General features: G+C 40.6%; 1 protein-coding gene across 3 annotated transcripts in view; it reads left to right on the forward strand.

Moving 5' to 3' along the window:
- LOC122800798 (NAD kinase-like) overlaps nt 1-22,249 on the forward strand; it is a 673,639-nt gene that overhangs the window by 587,881 nt on the left and 63,509 nt on the right. For all 3 annotated transcript variants that reach the window (XM_044070075.1, XM_044070074.1, XM_044070076.1), the window contains exon 10: nt 11,768-11,925. In XM_044070075.1, the coding sequence (XP_043926010.1) occupies nt 11,768-11,925 (158 nt within the window). The remainder of the gene's footprint in view (nt 1-11,767; nt 11,926-22,249) is intronic.

Here is a 22,249-nt window from a genome sequence, read left to right on the forward strand (position 1 = left end):
CTGCAGACTCGACCAATATGTAAAGATAGAGAAGTTCCAGATGGTCATGCTCCAGTCTATACTTCCCTTCTTAGGGAAAGACAATTGGATGTGTTCCATAGATCTCAAGGATGCATACTACCACATAAAAATTGCCAGGCCATCCAGAGATCTCCTGCGTTTCCAGCTGGGAGGCAATCATTATCAGTTTCAAGCCCTGCCCTTTGGTCTCACTACAGCCCCTAAATTGTTCACCAAATGCATGGCAATGGTCATGGCTCACTTGAGGTGTCTAGGATTCCAGGTGCTTCCTTACCTAGACGATTGGCTCCTTACTGCCACCACCAGGCATTAACTGATTCAGGCAAGGGAGTACACTCTGTCACTCTGCAATCATTTAGGAATTACAGTCAACTCAGAAAAGTCTAACTTGTCGCCATTGCAGCATATCGTTTTTATCGGGGCAGAGCTAGACACCTCAACCACCACTCTAAGGCTACCAATCGAAAGAGTCTTCCTTCTTCATCAGCATGTCAGCACATTAGTATCGAAAGACAGAGCACCAGCTTCAGAAGTTCTGAAAGTATTGGGTTTGATGGCTGCAGCAGTCCTAGCCATACCATTAGCAAGAATGCATATGTGGATTCTTCAATGGCTGTTGTTCACTCAATGGTCTTACCAGGAGCTTCCCATGGACCACACAGTATTGATTACGAGCTCTTGCAAGAAAGATCTCCAGTGGTAGTTGACATCTCTTCATGTCACCATAGGATGTCCCTTTGTTCTACCCCCTCCAGTAGCCACTGTGACCACGGATGCTTCCCTGATAGGGTGGGGGGGCATTTTCTGGGAAAGACTGCCCAAGGCACATGGACTGATCAGGAGTCACACTTGCATATCAGTGTTCTGGAGATAAGAGCAGTACTTTTGATGTTGCAGTACTTCCAGGACTCTCTTCCAGTAGGAACGATTACAATTCAGACAGACAATATGTCAGTAGTCTGGTTCTTGAACAAGTAGGGGGGAACCAGATCTTACCCTCTTTGCTGAGAAGCCCTCAGAGTTTGGTAGTGTGCTGTTTCCTCCCAGCACTTTCTGTTGGCAATGCATATCCCTGGGAGGTCCAATATGATAGCAGACAAGCTGAGCAGGGCAATCTTGTTGCCGCATTAGTAGTCCCTCAAAAAGAGATTGCGGACAGGATTTTCCACAAATGGGGCCAGCCTTGCTGCAATCTTTTTGCCAGCCACAACAACACGAAATGCAGAAGCTACTTTGCCCTAATTCCTCCTCCAAGAGGAGCCCCGAGGGACGCATTCATACACAATTGGCCCCTGGGTCTCCTCTATGCATTTCCACCAATTCCATTGATACCCAAGGTTCTACAGAAAGCAAAATCCCTGGGAAGGACCATCATTCTTATAGCCTCTCATTGGCCTCGGCAGATTTGGTTTTCATTCCTCCGACATCATCTCTTGGAGGATTCCTGGATTCTGGACCCAGTTCCAGACCTTCTGACGCATCCGTCAAGGGACCTTCATCCTTCTGTGCAGTCATTGAGGCTGACAGCTTGGCTACTCCAGTTCCCCTCATAGCCAGGCATCATAACTTCTCCAATGAGACAAAACAGATCCTTTTGTCTTTTCATAAGCCATCCACTAGAAGTTTATATCTTAGTAAGTGGAAGAGATTTTTCATATGGGTCTCTAAGCAGAACATTGATCCTTACCAAGCCCCCTTGACATCCAGACTAGAATTCTTGACTAGGATTTTTAACAAAGGAGTGGCAGCCTCAACAGTTCAGGTCCAGTTGGCTGCTATATCTATCATCTTGGGATTGACGGGTTAAATATCATGTCCCACAAATTATCCAAGGCTTTTCTCAAGGGGATATTTCATATGAGACCACCTGTGAAAACTCCCTATTCTCTATTGAATATAAATTTTATGATGTCACGGATAATCCTTCCCCTGTCTGAACCAGCATCATCTTGTGACCTCATATATTTGTCGTGGAAAACCATTTTTCTGGTAGCTATTACTTCTGCCCGCAGAGTGTCAGAACTGCAAGCCTTATCCATCAGCCCTCCTTATTTGATTTTTCATGCTGACAGAATATCTATTAGGACAAATCCCTCTTTTTGCCCAAAGTTTGTTCAGAAACTAATATCAACCAAGTCATTGAGTTACCAGTTTTCTTCCCTAATCATTCCAACAAGTTGGAGTGTATGCTGCACAAACTTGATGTTCACACACAACTCAGATTTTATTTGGATAGAACAAAAGATATCAGGCAGTCAGACCAGACCAGCTCTTTGTTTCATTTTCTGAATCCAGAAAATGTAGACCAGTGGCTAAAAAACCTCTGTCTAAATGGTTATCTGATTGTATCACCTTTGTCTACTCAGCTGCTAATATGCCAATGCAAGATGAGATTAAAGCTCACTCAACCAGAGCAGTTGCTACATCCTCTGCATTCCAAGCAAAATTGCCCCTTGATAACATTTGTGCAGCAGCCACTTGGTCTAAAACTTATACCTTTATCATGCATTACAAAGTTGATAAGGCCTCCAGGGCCAGGGCTTCCTTTGGGTCTACTGTTCTGAAGAATGTACTCCCGTGACCCACCCGAGATTGATGGCGCTAGAGACACTACCCATCAGTCAAGAATGAATGGAGAGATTGAACACCTCCACATTAAGAAGTTATGTACTCACCATAACATTCCATGTGAGTTGTTCATCTCGCCTTCATTCTTACGTCCCTCCTTCCTTCCCCCTCCTGGCTGATAGTTGACCTAGATGTTCGCTCATCCTGGTTGCTCAATTTCTTCTTCCTTTCCATGGGAGGATAGCTCATTTATATGGTTATAGTACACGCAGCAAACAAGATCTGAGGTAATTCACAGTGCATCATGGGATATGGGCTTGGCATCAAGCTACTGGAAGACCTCGAGCTTTGCATACGGCCGTACCGGAGCTGATGGATCGGCTCCGAACCCATCAGTAAATAATGAAGGCGAGATGAACAACTTGCATGGAACGTTATGGTGAGTACATAACTTCTTATTTATGATATTCAAAAAAATAACTGACTCAGGTCTGTCCTCCTTTTAATTTTTTCTGTTTTGGCTTGCTTTACTTACCAGAGAAAGTAATGAATAACAGATATTGCTAATGATAGGCTCTGAAGGCACAAGAAGTCTGTATTCTTCAGGGTTCCGGAAGAATTCAAACAGCGTTAAGTTACTTTCACACACAGCTTCGGTACAGAATGTCCCCCCCCCCCCCCCCCCACACACACACACAGGATCATAGCTGTTCAAGGTAAGCAAATGTGTTTAACTGATCTGCTTTTGCATACTAAAGGTTGTTATTTTGTACTCCATATCTTTTAAACTTGCTGTATTGAGCTTTGTTTTTATGGTTGGTGTTTATATGAACTTGCTGCATGTAGAGACTTGCATAAAATTGTGTAGCGCATATCATTAAAATGGTGTGTATTTGTATTTGCTAGATATAAAGACTTGTTTAAAGTTGTGTACCTAACGTTTACTCATGCATTGTTTTGTAAGTATTTATCTCAGATGTACTAATTTGTGGATATACTGTTTTTTTAATTACTGATGCTTTAGTTAAAGATTGCATTGCTTTAGAAGTTGTTGCTCGAACTAGCCTGCTTACAGTGGTATTAAGTTAAGGACTGCATTGCTGTTGGAGTTGTTGCTTGAACATTCCTACGTACAGTGGTATTTCACATCGTTACAACACAGTGAGTACTGCTGCTTCAGTACACTTTATGCACCAAAGATTTATCTCAAATATGCTGATTTGTAAATGCTGATATTGTATTATAGGTTCTTTAGCATAAGATAGCATTTCTTATGAAGTTGGTGAAAGAATGCTTCAAAGCTATTCTGACATTAATGTGAAATTGACTTTATGCAACTAGAATTAATTTCAAGAGCAGCAGCCTTCTTCAAGAGTAATCTTTGTAGGTGTAAAAGGCAGTTTGCATTCAAAGTAAATGTTTTTGTGTATGAACTTTGCCTAAGTAAGCTGCTGTGTGTAGCACTGCACCATCATTTTTGTCTTTCTCTTTCTCTCTCTCTTGTAACTTTCCAGTTTACTGTTCTGTTTCCAAAGCTTGTCTGAATTACTTCTTGGTTAATGAAAGAGTGTAACTAATTCAAGAAATTTGTTATCTCAGTTAATCACTGTGAGGCAGTTAAAAGCAATATTTTTCAGCTTCTCCCATTAGGGGTCACCACAGCGGATCACCAGTCCGCAGATTGACTGGCAGTGGAGTTTTTACAGTGCCCAACCTTCACAGAAGGCACATGCACACACACCTACCTGCATGTCTTTAAAATTCACTGAACCACAGGGTGGACATGTAGACTATGCACAGAAGGCGCTCCAGCCAAGAATCGAACCAGAGAACCTCTTGCTGTGAAGCAACACCGCTAAGTGCAAGGCAGTTAGAACTCAGCAATTTGCAGTATTAATTTAGATTACAGCTTCTCCTTTAACAACTCATTGCTGAATTTAAGGGAGTTGGAAAACTATTACAAGTGCTGTTAGCTATTGCTTTTTATATTGTACAAGACACCGTTTGGAAAAGAAAATGAATGCTGCTAGCTGTTAACTGATACCCAGCAGCCGAATGTTTAAGGGTTTAATACTGCATTGTATTGTCGTAAACGTTTTTGTTTTTTCTTCTGGGAAACCAGTTGTCTAACCCAGTGATTCCCAACTCGGGATACATGTACCCTCAGGGGTATGCACTTGGTCATTTAGGGGTACAGAAAAAAAAATAATGTCATCTTCCCAGCCTACAATCTCTAAATAAGAACACTTTATTGGGAACCACTAGGTAGATGAGTACTGTTAGCTGTTAGAACATTGAAAACATCATTCTTATTTATACAAAGAGTGTAGTGATTCATTTTACTTTTTCCAAACAGTTCCATCAATGAAACATTTTTTTAAAAATCATTCGTAGGCTCAAAGATCAAGCAAGAGCCCCTGATATGTTAGAGTTTAGGGCCAATGCAGAGCTGCCTCAAGGGAGTGTTAGGAACTGGTCATTGGAATGTAGTGATTGGTGGGTCATATATCTTCAGATTGGTGGGTCATATATCTTCAGTTTATTTCTGATAAGAAAGTGCTGCTTAACATAAGAGTTGCTATCTCCGTGCCACTTTTGGTTTGGACTTCAACCCTCCAGTCTTTTTACAGGGTGAATAAGTTTTCCAACTTTTATACTTTTATTTTTTCACTTATTTCAAGTCAGCAATTGTTTAAGTCCTAACATACACCATATATAACAAAAACATGGTGCCGCTTGTAATGCTCTCCCCTTAGCTCCACAACACTACTTGAGTTTAAATTATTGACAGCATGGACTTTGTGCATTAGGATGCTGGTGTTTAGAGTTACCAGAAACAGAATGCAGCAATATGATCCAGTCTGAAACATATAAAATAAGGTAGTAGGTTTTAATGAGCAACAGATTACAAGGAGAAAGCATGTGAAACACTGTTCAACCCACATAGCATTGCAACTAATCTGTGCAGCCACATCAGCCCACAGTAGGATGGATCATCATCTCCAGCTCACTGGTAAATCAACTAGTTTGAATACCTTAAATCCTAGTATAGGATACAATCATCCTGTTGCCCCAGTGATCAATCCCTTAGCATCAGTTAACCATTCAGCCTGTTGCTGCTCTAATTCATTCTATCAGTGAATTCTGTTCAAGATCTTTGAATCCTGTTAGTTGTAAACAGATCATCTCCCCAGTGGCTGTTTTCCGGTTCCCCTTCTCTGATTGGTTCATTCACCATTATATCTTTCCAAGCTAACCACAGGTTCATCCCACAAGCTACCTCATTGGTGAAAAGCAGCAACAGCCTATTGAAGTCATTGGTCATAGGTGGTAATCCATTAAGTACAGAAGAAGTAATTAGGGACCTGGGGACCCAAGTTGATAGCAATCTGTCATTTGACAACCACGTGGCCAAGGTGGTTAGAAAAACATTTTATATAGCCCACCTAATCATGAAGGGATTCACATCTAGATTAGGGGAGGTCATCGTGCCTCTTTACTCATCCCTCATCAGGCCCATAATTGAGTACAATGCCCCTTTTGGGATGTACCTTACCAAACACCTGCAGCAACTGGAAAGACCCCAAAAGTACCTCACCAAGAGGATCAAAGGGCTCAAACAAATGCCATATGCTGCCCGGTTAAAGAAACTCCAGCTCTACTCAGTGGCATACCGCCTGCTCAGAGGCGACCTGTGCCTGACGTATAAAGCCATGTCCAACCCGGAATTAATGGACATGCTGCACCTCAAAAAATCCAAATCCCATCGAGCTACACGCTCGAGAGACTTGAACCTCAGCACTGAAATAAATAGGACAAGCTGGAGGGACAGATTCATAACCCAGAGGCTCCCTTCACTCTGGAATAAAATCCCAGTCCAGGTTAGGCAGAGTCCCTCATTGACTCTCTTCAAGAGGAATCTTGATGAGTGGATGGGAGATCGTAGGTTTACCCCGGATATCACTTCTGTGTCACTGTTAGACAGAGGCACAGTATACTGACCTCGAAAAAGGGCATAGCAAAATTAATTTAAAATGGGTGGTGAAAGCCAAACATACTCTGGCTAGGCTTATAAATGCCCTAGGGCAGATAGCTTAGTAAGAGCCTATGAACCTATGAAAATGAACATACCAACCTTCCAAAACGCAGAACTCTTTATCTCTCTTTTAGATGTTAATAAACATAAGAAGCTATGTATAGTTGCCGTCTACATACCACCAGGTAATAATATTAGCTTATTAGAAGAAATTATTTGTCGGATAACAACAAATGTTATTATTAAAACCATTGTCTTGGACAATGTTAACACTGACTGTTTATCTGTGACATCTAACACCCTAACTACTAGTCTTAACTTGTATGGGTTCGACTCAGCAAATTGTACCGTAAAAATTCTATCCTCTAACCCCAGCAAGTATGCTAACTCAAAAGTACTACCTGATTCCCTTACTGACCATTTCCCTATAGTCACCAATAGAGAAATCTCCCACCAGCTAAAAAAATATCAATGTAGAACTACCCAAAATCTTTCTTTCATCCTGACAATCTGTCCATAATTTACTAAAATACCTTAACTGGTCTCCACGCAAAATCCTAAACCTAGATGAAGCTGTTAACAAATTCAACAATATATTCATGAATACTTTAACTATCCTTAGCCCTAACAGAAATAAAAGAGTAAAAACTACCCTACCCCCCACTGACTCATTCAACTAGAATTCTCGTGTAAAAACCTGAAAAAGCATGGAAATAATGGTGCAACGATAAAACCCCTCAAGCCTTACATCTATACAAAGAGTCGCATAACCTCACCAAGAAGCAAATGTACCAAGGCAAAAAGAAATTATTACACAGATCCACAAGATAATCACAAAAAAATCCAAAGAAATTCTGGAGCTCAGTTAAGAAAATTCTTCAGCCTGTCTCTCTTTCCTCTCCAAACCCCAGTTCGGGCTTAGCCCTGTCAGAAATGGCTACCAAATTCAACACTTTCTTCATCAACATCATAACCTCTCTTACCTCCAGTTCTTGCCAACCATTTAATCAACAATAAAACTCTACTAACTATGACATCCCTGCCTTTAATCTCTAACCTGTCTCCACATCATATGTTAGGTAACTACTAAAGAAACTGAAACCCTCTTCTCTTTCTGCTGATCTACTTGCTGAATACCTTAAGCTCATTGCAAACTTTATTGCATACCCAGTCTCAACTCTCATCAACAGATCTAGTCAGGATTCCCATGTCCCTACCCTTTGGGAAAAATCTTTATTACCCCCTCCCCCATAAAGGAGATAACTCTTCTAAAATCTCAAACTTTAGGTTAATTGCCATATTGTCCCCATTTGTAAGATCCTGGAAAAGTATATTCATAAGCAACTCCTTTAGTCCCTCTTATGAAATGATCACCTAACCCCAACAAAACATGGTTTCCAACCAGGCCATAGCACCAGTATGGCCGTCTTCAACTTTTCAGACACCATTAATAAGGCTCAAGACCAAGGAAAGTTTCTCTCTCTTGTATTTCTAGAGCTCTCAAAAGCTTTTTACACAGTATCACATAAGAAACTTCTGACTCAAATGTCCTCTCTAAGACTTTCCAAACCACCTGTTCTATGCTTCTCTAACTAAACTGAAAAAAAAATGCTAGAACCACCTGCCATAGTCAAGGTACTGACCAATCCCACTTGGAACACTGAACTAGGTGATCCAAGACAAACACCCAAAGTAATCCAATGATGATCCCTAGTACATCTAACCTAGATTAAAAAACTTCTAGGGTTAAGGTTTTTAAAAAACGCAACCTTGATTGATCTCAGTTATCCTTACTGTGTTACAGGGTATCTGTGAGGTTGACCAACTAGAAAGCATAGAGTCAAAACAAACAAACAAAAAAAAACAAGGATAAAAAAAAAATCTCAGCCAAATAATTCAAAAATAATTTGAAAATAATCAAGACACAGAAACACAGTGGAAAAAATAATACAGAAAAAATTTCTTGGGAGTCCCCATTTCTGGTATCAATCCTTTTTATTTTAGATTCTGCTTACGGGATGGATAAGCGCAGCTCAGTGAGATTACAGTGGTTAGTGTAGTCACTTATATAATGTCAGCCGTTGGAAGTGAGATTGGAGACAGTTAGCCACTGGAGGTGAAAGTGTAGACTAGGATGCGGCCTTTCGTGATTGTTGTAACTGAGAGTCAGGATCCTGTTTGTCTCCTGATTGCTGGGTGTTGCTTTTTGGTGTTGATATGCTACCATTTTCTACCTTGGGCTGTGTGATGGCTTTGAAATGTTCACTGTCTTGACCTGTCAGTGTGGACCGAAGGGTGCCAAGCCTATTTCCCTTTAAATGTCCAAGGAGGAAAAAATGTATAGCTGGAACAGTCTAGAGGAAAGAGAACTCGCTCCTTGGAGCTTTCGCCAAAAGCTTCATCAGATCCACACTGATCTGATGTTAAAATAGTCCAAAGAAAGTGCATATGAACACAACAAGTAGACTATGACAAATAATATGCATAAATATATATTTATCAAAAGTTTTAGGAATCTGAACCTTCTGGTAATAGTGTTACACAATTTCTTCTAACCCATAAAATACTCTATAATCAGTCTACCTGCCATTCTGTCTCCTCAGTACTTTATCACTGTCTGCCAAATCGCCCTCTGTGCTCTTAAGAAAATTAATCTGCTTGAAACCTTTAACGCAGAGAACGTATGGGACAAGGTTTATACCCACACTGCACTGCCAAACTAAGGAACTCTATTCCAAAGTCAGTCAGAACTATATCTAGCCTCCGTGTATTTTAAGTTCTTTCTCAAAGATTTTCTCACTAACTCATGGCAATGGCCATGCACCTCACCTGTGTGATTGACATCAACAGCTACTTCACATTCTTACTAACCACTCATCATACTATCTCTCTACATTTCAACACCTGCCCTCTCCCCATTCTTAGTGGAATTTGTATCTTTTTTTTTTTATTTCCTAGCACAGTTAGTTGACTATACCTCTAATACTTTTGTATATACTGATTGTCATAGTTGTCATTTTTCATTACATCACTGGTGTCTTCGCATGTTTTATTGTATCCTGTGTATTTTTCTTTTTTTTTAGTTACATCTATACTTCTGTTATCTAACTCTCTGGAGCTTTTCTCCCTGGGCCTCTGCTGAAATGGATATTTATTAATCAGTCAGACTTTCCCAGTAAACAGATGTTGTTAATATAATAATAATAATAATAATAACAATAGAAATAGTCTGGCACAGACCATCTCTTGCCCTAGATGTGCAGATGGCCATTACACAGGACAGCTGGGTGAAAAGTATAATATTCAAAGATTATGTCATTCCATTCTCCTCAAACTCCAGAATGTTGTCACTGCCCCTACCAGATGTGCTATGTGAAAGATCGCCTCTGATTTTTCACTCAAACTATACATTTTCCCATCATTTTTCTGAATCACTACAACAAAGGGGAGTATCTACTGCATACCTTGTATTTTCACAGATAATTATGCTTCTGTTTGCACCAAAGTAAAGCAATTAGCAAAGACAGACAACTGTTCATATGTTATGCATCCCCCATGATGTGACAGAAGGTTTCCAAAATAACTTTGTCCAGATAGCTTACAGACTGTATATCTTTTGTATACCAATCTAACAATAAAACTGTACTGGCAAAAACCAAAAGCTTATTCCATAGGATCTGTTGCAACATCTACATCCTTCTTCAGGAACTCTTCAAGTGATTATATTTCATAGATTCATAGATTCATACTTTGCACAGCAGCAACCTGGGACTGTGTTGCACACCATTGCTAAGCATTATAAATTGAATGTAATCTCCTGGTCCAGGACCTCCTTTTATGACTACTATTCTTAAGGGCATCCTGTGATGATTCCACCCAGGAAATTAGGTAGTTTGGGAATCTGTCCCAGCATTCAAAGTGGATAGACAGGATAGTCTAAGATGTAGAAGTTATGTACTTAACATAATGCTGGATCTTTATTATTCCTAGTCTGTCCACTCTGACAATCCATCCCCCCGGATATTCTCATATTTACTGTCTGAAAACTGACCTAGTATACCTACTCTGAAGCCTGTCCATTGGCATTTCCATTTTCTAGAGCCTGTTATGTTCCCTGTCCAGGGGCTAGGCAGCAAACTCAATCTAAAGAAGCAGAGGAGGCTTGTGCACTGTGGGAGTAGGGAAGCACTTTGATAAAAGTCAGTTTGTTGAATTCACTCTGCTTACAGCGAATATTCCAACATTCAAAGTGGACGGACTAGGGATGCTAAAGACCCGGTGTTGTGGTAGGTGTATGACTACTGTTTTAACTAAGTGGATGATAATAACCTAACATCAGTAATCTGAACTTTATATACTGAGGTAATGTTCATGTGTTTCTTGCAGTCTGGTGTATAACTATATTTAACGTTAAAATTGAACAGGTACATAGGCACTGGTTTCAAAAGTATATATTTCTTTAATGAGATGAAGGTGCAAGTTAACAGGACCTGTAGAATAATTGGATTTCTGTTTTCATCAGTCTGATTTACTGCTGTGATTGTATGGGCATTTGGTTATGAGAATATAAAAAGCTATTATTTAATGTATTCATTTTTAATAATGGTCCTGAAACCATTTTTAGTTATGATCAGGGCTAAATGCAATATATATGGACAGTTATAGTAGCCAGTTAACTAGCATGTTTTTGTAAAGTTGTAGGAAACTGGAGTACCTAGAAATCAAAAACACAGGCTTTGAGAGAATGTGCTTAATATGACTTTTAAACCTAATTCTGAGCTCCTTATTACAGACTTCTAGTGCACCTGGATTTTTATTTGATCAACCTGTATGAACATCATTTTAATTAATAAACGTGAAAAATTATCATCTCCAGAAGTACCGGATAAAATTTGTATCAAGATAATTGTTTTATTTTTGACCCATTTTGTAATATTTAAAACTTGGGTGTGTTAATACTGGAAGGAATCTTGTTTTTGTTGCTGTTTATTAGTGTCCTTGGAGATCAGCATGACTGCCAGACCTGTCCAGAACAAGGCAGAATTTTTTAGGAGAATATGACATATGTTTAAAAAAAATGAAAAGTTATGTATGCAGAATAAATGGACTTAGTGACAAAAACACTTATGTTCAATTTTTCAGGTGTAATTGTATCAACGCCAACCGGTAGCACTGCCTATGCTGCAGCAGCTGGGGCATCTATGATTCATCCAAACGTTCCAGCCATTATGATTACACCAATTTGTCCCCATTCACTCTCTTTCCGACCTATTGTGGTGCCAGCAGGAGTAGAGCTTATGGTACGTAACATTTTTTTTTTTTGCATGAATGCATTGATGTATTTAGTATATGGGGTTCTAGCATCAAAGTCAGACTAGATGTGTAGCATACAGCTCAGTCTAGAGTCACATGTGGCTTTTAGCTACCTCATCTGGCTCTGTGATCATTTAAAAAATTGCCAAGCTTAGCAGTGACAATAACAGTATTGTACTATTAAAATTTTAATGTACACACTGACTGCTGAAATTTGTAAAAATAGTTGGCTACTAAAGACTGAATATTCCTATTCATTATTTAGCTTCTTAATCAAGTAGCCACTTTGTTATGGAAGGAATAAAAAAATTGATTTGTGTCATTTAATTATTTATTGCCTTTTGTTTACCGAGATGGTCAGACTGGGAACTCAGGCTCATATTCTGCGGAGGCCCAGGGAGGAAAGCTCTCCATTAAAGTTACAAAAAAGTTACAGAGAAAAAAGAATTTCAGTTTCTTAACAGTTGAAATGGGGTTTTGGAATCACGCAGTGGGTAATACAATCAAGACAGAGGTTAATACAATTGGATATCTGTAGGAGTGTTATACAATAATAGGTTGCATTTACATGTACAGCAATATACAAATTTCATTTACATAGGAGTGGTAAAAAGCACTGTATAATTATAAATGTAGATAGGATTTATTTACATTATTTACTGCATAAGTTAGGAAAATTGGGGAGTTGGGGGTTGGTGATGGTCTAGAGATCTGAGAGAGAGAGAAAGTTAGCGAGGGTGAGAACAAGAACAGAGACAGGAGGAGTTTAGATGCTGTTTTAGGTTGTGCTTAAAGCTAGATGCACAGCTGTCCTGTTTTAGTGGGGTAGGCAGGAAGTTCCACTGTGTAGTGACATAAGATGAGTATAGCGAGTGTCTAGCTGGATTACGGGGTTTGGAACTTATTAGTAGGCTTTGATCACCCAAGCGGAGGCAACGTGATGGGGAGTCGTACTTGAGAACATTTTGTAGAGAAGAGTATGTGTGTGGTTTGTGTATTATTTTGTGGGCAGTCTGAATCTGAGTGAATGTAAGGTGATTAGGTAGATGTCCTTCCATTCACTGGTTGCAGTATTCGTAACATCTTGGATTCCCTGCCTTGGGAAGCTCAACGTCCGGCCAGTATATAAAAGCCCACTGTTGCTTTAAGGTATGCTGTACATCACATATATGCTGCTTGCATAACATAGGGCATAAAGGTGACGTCCGGACATACCATCCTGAGAACTTTTTTGCCGCCAGTCTGAATGCATCTCTCAATCACCTGTCTGAATGCTTCCATCTTTGCAGCCAGTCGAAATGCATCTGTTGATCGTCGGTCTGAATGCCTATGTCCTATTTGCTGGTTTCTGAGCCACTGCAGATAAATGCCCCATTGAGATTTCATTTTTTCTTTACTTTTAGTTGCTACTGGGGGTTCATGTCATCCAGAAAGGGTAAATGCCAGTACAGGAGACAGATTCCCCATAAAGACTGCCACAAACAGTGTTTATTTTGCCTAGGCATCTCTCACGACCATGTAATCTGTTCTATCTGTCAGGTGTTTGTACCAAAGACTTTGCATAGTAGGCTTTCTTCCCTTGCATTGTATCTGGAGAATCAGCTACTTAAGCTTCTTGCTAAGGATACTATGGAAGGAACTTCCCATCCCAAGGGTCAGCTGTCAGGGGAAAAGAAAGTAAAGAAACCAAGGCCAGAATCTTCCACTGTCCAGCCTCTGCCAGATGTTTCTCCCAAGGTGAGGGAGAACCCAGAGGTTCACCTGGCTTTGTTGTCGGAATCTTCTGCCACGACCAGGTTGGAGGCCGGCAGGGATCCAGCTTTCAGCACTTCTGATGAGGCTTTGCAGACATATGTTTCAGACACTCAGGGGGAGCCATGGTTGATTATTTCTGAGGGGCCTATAGGTGTTCCTCAGATTTTAGTTAGGGAAGAAGTCCCTACTACTGTTATTGAATGCCGCCCTGGTTCAGAGCCTTCTAAGTTTTACAGGGTAGATGTTCAATTAAAGAAGAAATAAAGCACTAAACATGTCTCTCCTGCTCCTAGGGAGCCACAGAGTGAGAGGCAAGCCTTCATTCAGGGTTTTTTTAATGATTTGATGGCATTGAAACCTCCTGAGGAGGTTTATGTTCCATTTCCCCCTTGGTCCTCCACTCCGCTTAAAAGAGCCAGGGAACTGGATTCCTCTGAGGAGGAGCTGGATTCTGATGAGGAATCCCTTGATTACTCTTACCAGATCCCTTCTCCTTTGGACTATGGATCTGAGGAAGAGGAATCTAACAGTCCTGATACTCCTTTCAAAGAAAGTTCTTTTGTGGGCACAGTCTTCAGGATGATGGAGTTTTTTAAATGGGATTGTGCTCAGGTCTCTGAAATCCATAAGAGGCACCATGAGTTGCTGCAGATGGAATCTCTGAAAACTTCTGCTATTCCTCCGGTATTGGCTGCTATGTTTGATACATTTTCAAATTCATCTAAAGCTCCTGATTCTCTGCCCCCTGCTCCTAAAAAGCCTGACAGGTTTTATAGTGTGCCTGAGGACTGTAACTTTTTGTACACGTGTCCTACTGCTGACCTCTCAGTGGTGTCTATAGCCTCTGACAATCCCTTTCACTTGCTTCCTTCACCCAAGTTACTGCCTTCTGATAAAGATAGCAGAACCATGGAAAGGCTAGGTAAGAATGTTTACATCTTTGCTACCTTGGCCTTTAGAGCTATTAATTGTCAGACCCACATATCCAAGTATGTGTTGGCTCTCTTTTCTAAGGCTTGTCAGGTTATTTCTGATCTCCCAGATTCAGAGGGAAAAACGTCTGCTCTTTCTCTGTTACAGACTTCCTCACAAGTGGTTCATCATTCCATGAAGTGTGGTTATGATGCAGCAAATGCTTCCTCTAGGGCTGCTGCTTTTGGGTCAGTGATGAGGAGGTATTCTTGAGTTTGGCTTCAGTCTTTGCCTGATGATATTAAGGCTAAGTTGATGGATCCCCTCTTGATAATAAACACTTCCTTAGGGAACCTGCTGCTGGTTTAAGTCTCTTCAGGATAAGGGAAAGGCTTTACAGGAACTCAACAATATGTTTGTCTCTCCTGTTCCTAAATTTCAGAGAAACTACCCCAATAAACCAGCCTTTGTTCACAGGCAATCCCGCCCTCCTACTAAGGGCAAAAAGAGTGTCAAGTGGGATCCTCATGCTAAGGCTACTCAGACTTCAGGGAGTGAGAAGTCTTCCTTTCCAGATAAGCCAGATTCTGTCTGACTATCTGTCTCTTCCCAGCCACATTCCTCTTTCTCTCCAGCATTCTCTCTCTCTCTCTTCCTGTTTGGCTTCAGACTACTCAAGATTCTTGGGTTCTGTCCATTATTCACCAGGGGTATTTCATGATGTGGAAATCCCGTCCCCCCTTTTATGAGCATTCCTCAGCCTTCTCGGGAATAACTCCATTTTTTCCCAGGGGTACTTTCAAACTTTTTGACTCAGGGTACTATTCATGAGGTTCCTGTGTCCCAAAGGGGCGAGGGAGTTTTACTTCAGAATGTTTCTAGTTCCTAGAAAAGAGGTACTTAGAGACCAGTTCTAGATCTCTCTCATCTAAATTTTTTTCTGAAGGTGCCCACTTTTCGTATATTGTCCCTTCAGACTCTGTTTCCTCTTTTGCTTCCTCAGGCTTATATGGTGTCTCTGGAGCTCAAGGATGTTTCTCTCCATATTCAGATCCATCCCCTTTTCAGGAAGTTTTTGCATTTCTCTGTTGCTTCCTGGCATTTTCAGTTCTCTGCTTTGCCCTTTGGCCTTTCTATTGCCCCAAGGGTATTCACCAAACATGTTGCTCCTGTGATTGCTTTTTGCAGGCTTCTGGGAATACAAGTATTTCCTTACTTGGATGACCTGCAGATTCAGGCGTCCTCTCCAGAGATCCTGTTGCAAAATCTTCATTTTGCCATTTCCTTTCTTCAGAGCCTGGGGTTTACAATAAACTTCAAAAATTCTTCTCCGACTCCTTCTCAGGATCTTGTCTTTCTGGGCTGCAGGATTCAGACGGTGCCTTTGTTGCCATCCCTGCTTCCTCCCAACGCCTTAACTCTCATTTCCTTCTTTCAAACCTTTCTTCCTCTGGCCTCCATTACAGCCAGGGAGTTTCTGAGTGCTCTGGGTTTTGTGGCATTCACCATTCCTCTACTCCCTCTGGCCAAGCTCTACATGAGAAAGTTTCAGTGGTTCCTGAAGAGAGTTTGGCTTCAACATGCACATCCTCTAGAATCTGTAGTTCCTCTTCTACCTTGTCTCAAGAAGGAACTTCAGTGGTGGATCCAACAGTTGTCTTTAAACCTAGAGCTCCCTTTTTATCTTCCTCTTCCCTCTCAGGAACTGTTCACAGATGCTTCAGACATGGGATAGAGAGCAGCTTTTTGCTCTCTAAAAACGTGCAGGGGGCATAGTCAGCTCTTCAACAGAAAGAGCCCTTCAATGTCAAAGTGATGAGACCCCTTCTGCTGGCTCTTCAGGCTTTTCATCCTCTTTTCTCCGCAACACCTCTCAAGGTATTCACAGAAAGTGATGTGGTATATAAACAAACAGGGAAGAACAAGATCTTGCCTTCTTTGCCAGTTGGCACTCCTGGCATGGGAACTTGCTGTCTTGTGTCAAGTGACTCTTCAGGCAGTTTAAAACATTGTGGCAGACACTCTGAGCAGGTTCTTAACTCAATCCCACAAATGGATGCTTCACAGGGATGTGTTTCTGGACATTGTCCACCAGTGGAATACTCCCCAAGTAGATCTATTTGCCTCCCCTGTGAGCAGACAATTTCCTCTATTTTGTGATGGAGTCCCAGGTCCTCTGGCATAGAAGGTGAATTCCCTCTCTCTTTCTTGGATGGGGATGTTTCTTTATGCATTCCCTCCCTTTTATTTCATTCCCAAAGTCCCAATATCCTATTCAAAAATAAACAGGATGCTCCCAACATCTTGTTGATGACTCCCTTTTGGCCAAGACAGCATTGGTTCCCTCTTCTTCTTCATTTAGTTAAGGGCAATCATCACAAGTTAGCTCACAGGGTAGATCTACTCACACCTATTCACACAAGACAAGGGATCTCTCATTCATCCCAGCCTGTCCATTCTTCAGCTGACACTGTGGGTGATAGGATTTTGAGTCCACAGACACCTTTTTTCTGAGGACGTGCTTAGGGTCCTACAGGAGGCCAGGAAACCTACTTATCCAAATGAAAGACGCTTTCTGTTTGGTGTCTCTCTCGAAACCTGGATCCACTTACTGTGAGTATTCCTTTGGTTCTGTCTTATTTGTGTGAATTGCTCAGTGCTAGGTTGGCTTAGTCTTCTGTTAAGGCCCACTTATCAGCTGTCTCTGTTTGTCTACCTTTATCTTTTCCTTTAGCGTCTAGATTTGAAGCTAAACAATTCCTTAAAGTTGTCCTTCATATTAGGCCTCCCAGGAAACCTGTTCCTCCTCCCTGGGATTTTAATTGCGTTTTGGAGAAGTTGACTCAGGCTCCTTTTGAGTCTGCTGCTTCAGCTTCCTTGCAACATTTCTCTTGGAAGATTGTTCTTTTGTTGGCCCTTACTGCAGCCTGATGGGTATCTGAACTTCAAACCCTTATGACCTGTCCTTCCTTTTTTGGTGTTTCATAAGCAATTGGTGTCCTTGTGTACTAATCCTTTTATGACCAAGGTGATTAATGAGTTATCACTTAATCAGGGTATTCATTTGCCTACCTTTTCCCCCATTTACAATTTGCCAGTGAGAGGGTGCTGCATACTTTGAATGTGCAAAGACAACTCAGATTTTATTTGGCTAAGACTAAGTCTATTAGAAAATCTAGTCAGTTGTTTGTTTGTTTGTTTGTTTTTATCCTAGGTCCCTAGGTTTAGCTGTATCCAAGAAAATTATTTCTTCTTAGATCTCTAAGGCTATTTCTTTTTGTTATACTATTCATGGTAAGAGCCTTCCTTCTTCTGTAATGGCTCATTCTACTACAGCTCTGGCTTCTTCTGGTGCTTTTTTCAAGGGGTCGGATACTAACTCTGTTCTGTGCATACTTTCATCAAGCACTACAAGTTGGATGGAATCTCCAGAGCTAGAGCTGGTTTTGCTGGTGCCATTCTTCATGGCTTCCTAGAGGGCTCTGCTGGTCCTTCCTCTTCCCAAGTTTCTTCTTGAGCTTTGTCACTCTCCCAGATGTTACAAATACTGCAACCAGTGAATGGAAGGACATACTACAGTTGTGTAAAATCATACCATAACAGTAGATGTCCTTTCCTTCACTGTTGTAGTGTTCACTCTTTTCCTCCTCCCCCTGGTCCATTTCCTTCCTGGATGTACTCGTTATCTCTTGGTTTTCCTTGGACTGGCATTCTTACCAGGGCTATCAGTTCTGAGGATAGTACGTCTGGACTTCACCTTATGCCCTACACTATGCGAGTAGCATACTTGTGACATACGGCGTACCTTAAATCGACAATAGGCTTTGGTATATTGTCCGGACATCAGGCTACCCAAGGCAGGGAATCTGAGATGTTGCAAATATTGTAAAAGTGAAGGAAAGGACATCTACTGTTATGGTAAGATTTTACACAACTATACTTTCTAGCTGGTTGAGCTTCTTCAGTGGTAAGCAGTCAAGTATACTGTAGGATGCATTAGCTGCAAATTTGACTATTTTATTGAAGCACACCTCCAATTTATTTAGTAGCGTGGCTTGAATGTTGGTTAATATGGGTGATGCATGGAGATGTTTGGATGATGCTAAGGATTTTCTTAAGGAGTCTGTGAGCTAGGGTTTGTTTCAGTAGAGGAAACCCAGTCTTTGGTGAGTTTCCTTGATGGTCTGAGTGACATGCAGATCAGATTTTAGGTTATTATGAATTTTAATAGTTTGATATTTGTTGGAATTTCTATGGCGGTGGTGTTTGTTGAGGTAATATTAAAGGGTGTACTGGTTGTTGAAAGGGATCCGGGTAAGAAAAGCATTAGGTTTGGGTTTTTATGTAATTAAGATTAGCTACCAACAACTAACAGCACAGAACCACTTCAGTTCTGCGATGTATTGAGGAACAGCCCAATTGCTTCAACCAGAAAAATTTATTAGACAGAAAACAACATAAAAACAAAGGTCTCCAGTGTTGTATTTAGCCAGCTAAGCACTTAACTCATTTATTCCATGCCTCCCAGGCTTTGTCTGTCTTTAGCATGAGCTATTTACTTTCTTTGCTGAGATATGGTACAGGGTTCCTTTTAGTTGTTCATGTTTGTATGGGAGCTAACTCATTTAGTATGTTAAGGAATGTGTTACTGAAACAGTTAACATCTTCTAGTGGTAAGTTTTTTAGAGTATTCCATTTGTATGGGAGAAATAGTTTATAAAGGTGTCTGTTGAAAGATGAGAATCTACATATTTGTTTTAATATTGTATGTTTGCCGGTTGGGTTAGTTTGTCTTGTGATGAATATGGGGTGATGGTCACTGATGTTGTTTGGGAAACAACCAAAGGTGTTTATATTTGAGAGTGAGGTGGTAAGGGACCAGTCTAGTAGTAAGTGCCTGTTGTGTTTGTCAATTCTAGTGCGTGAGGTGGATTACTTGAGTGAAATTGAATAGGTTTATCGAGAGCATGGGGATTCAGTGTTTATAAGTAGGTAAGTCTATGTTTGCATCCCCAGATATAATAGTTTCTTTATTTAAATTAATGGAAAACCAGTGCAGGATGTCTTTGAGAATGTGAATGTTGTTGCCTGGGAGAATATATGTGGCAGCAAAGCAAATAGTTTTGTGCTTGTTCAGGTGTAGGAGGGTAATAGATATGTCTGTGTTGGAATAGTTTGGATCACTCAGCGGGTATCTGGTGATGTTTAATGTGTTTTTAAAAAGTATTGTAACCCCTCCAGCTTTTTTGTGTACGCTATCATTTCTTATTATATTGTATCCCAGGGAAGGATTTCTTCATCTTTAGTGCTTGGTTGTAGCCCAGTTTCAGTAATGATTAGAATGTCTGGATTATGTGCTGCAATGCATGCAAGGAAGTCTGGAATTTTGTTGTAGATGCTTCTGAGGTTTGTGTGCATTAATAGTAGGTTGTGGTTAGGATTAGTGGGTTGTGTGTTGGTAATCATGGGAGCTGATGTGTTAGATGGGGTTTAGTTGGTTTGAAAGGATGGCCCAAGGTTTGGGTGCTTGTCTCCACAGAGTGGGAGAGTGGAAGTATAGTGAGAAAAGTTATAACATTTTTTATATTTATCTATTAGGGAGAATACTGATATATGGGTATGGTAGTTCTCTTTGATGCAGGTGTAATTGAAGAGAGCCTGTGTTTCTGATGGGTAAAGACTGTATGCAGTTATGTAGTTGGTGGGGGTTTGTTGACTAGGAGTATAAAACTGGGGAAAATAGAGTGATGGGGAAGGGAGTGTGGCAGGATGTGGCAATGGTGAGTATGCTTAATGTAACTGTGAGAGTAGACTGGAGGAGTAGCATATTATACATAAGTTAGGGGAAGAGAGTTATCTGGGTGTAGGCCAGTTGGGTGCCTCAGTGAATTTGGATAATTGTAGTGGGTAGGGATAGAATCATATAAGTTTAGATGAGGTGGGGATTGGTAATAGGGGGTAGGGTAGGGGAGCGGAGTGAGCTCAAGCATGGCTAGAGGAGCGGGCTGAGAAGGTAGTACAGCTGCCTTTGATGAAAAAACCCTATCTGCAAGCATGAAAGCTATACAGGAACAGGAAATATAATTGTATTAACGTATTGAGCTGAAAGAAGAGATTTAAGTGTGTTGTGAGCATGCAAACTACCAAGGTGTGACATTGGTAGTTACGATAAGAGAAAGTCTGGACAAATGAGAAAATAACTTTTTCTTTACTTTTAAAGCTAACCACTTTTAATACTCATCTCTTGGGTTACTGGCTGCTGAACAGCTCTTTCTAGCACTGTATATTTTTTATAATTGTATGTTAAGCTTTTCATGAAAAATGACAGAATTTGCAAAACCATAGAAGAGCAGTTTATTTTAAGCCCAGTTTTTTTTTCCTCTGGGGAGGAGGATTAGCATGTAGTTTCTGATGATGTGCCAAAAGACCATCTGCTGTAGTTCTGTCTCTTGAAATTTCTATTTTTATTACGTGTGGTTGATTGTGACCAGTGTAGTAGAAAAATCAGTTTTCTTTGCTCTCTAATAACCACCTCCATCCAGGCTTACTAATTATATTTGACACCTGTAGCAATCCCATGAACAGCCATCACCATCCACAGAGTTTATTAGGCAAGTAGGGAATGGAAGTAGATTGCAGGACCTTCTTGTGTATTACATGTGCGCGTGCACACACACACACACACACACACACACACACACACACACACACACACACACACACACACACACACACGTAGGAATAACTTACACATAACCAATCCACTTGCCACATGTCTTTGGAGTGTGGGAGGAAGGTAATGTATCTAGAGAAAACCAACGTGAACACAAAAAGGACTTGTAGATTCTGCAAAGAAGACACCCCAGTCAAGAATCAAACCAGAGAACCTCTAGCTGTAAGGTGGCAATGCTGCTCACTGCACAGCTGTACTGTCTAGCAACTATCTCATTCTAGGTTAAAAGTCACTGGTGTACTGAAGCTCTGCATTTCTAGTCATGCAAAGTGCACATTTGTAGTTTTCTTTTTATTTTGAAGGACCAGTGAATATTAGCATTATTCAGGCAATGCATTTGTTGTAATCAGGACAAAATGTAACTACTGTACTTCAAATAATATAAAATACAGTCCTTCACTTTGATTTCTGAAGAGGGTTGTTTAAAAAAACATAGTTTCATTGCAATTTCAAGTAAACTGTGCAAAGTCATATTGTAATGTATATTAAATTGATTGTGTAGTTCCATTTGATATCAGTGTTCACTTGCCTTAGTGACATTGACCAATTTAAGTAACCAGATGAAATATTCCTGATCACCCATGAAAACAGGCAATTGTGTGCCAGGGGTTGAATAAATAAATAAGACAAAACAGTTTGTAGGCTAAGTTACTGTCTGTACAATTTCACTGATTTAGTTCTAAAGAAAAGATAAAAGAAAATAATGTTTAACAGTAAATCAGCCATTGTGGAAATTAGTATAATGTTTAAGATTGTATCTCACCTAATTTATAAGATCACATACCCTCTGTATATCAGACGAAGGTTTGCCATCTTAGTGGCACAGAGGGATGGAACCTTGGCTATGGCACAGTCAGCCCTGATTCATTTAGCAGCCTGGGTGATGGAGGTGTTAGTTGGAAGGGATGAGA

This window comes from Protopterus annectens, chromosome 4.part1, assembly GCF_019279795.1.
Source record: "Protopterus annectens isolate FY-2018-M chromosome 4.part1, PAN1.0, whole genome shotgun sequence".
NCBI lineage: Eukaryota > Metazoa > Chordata > Ceratodontiformes > Protopteridae > Protopterus > Protopterus annectens.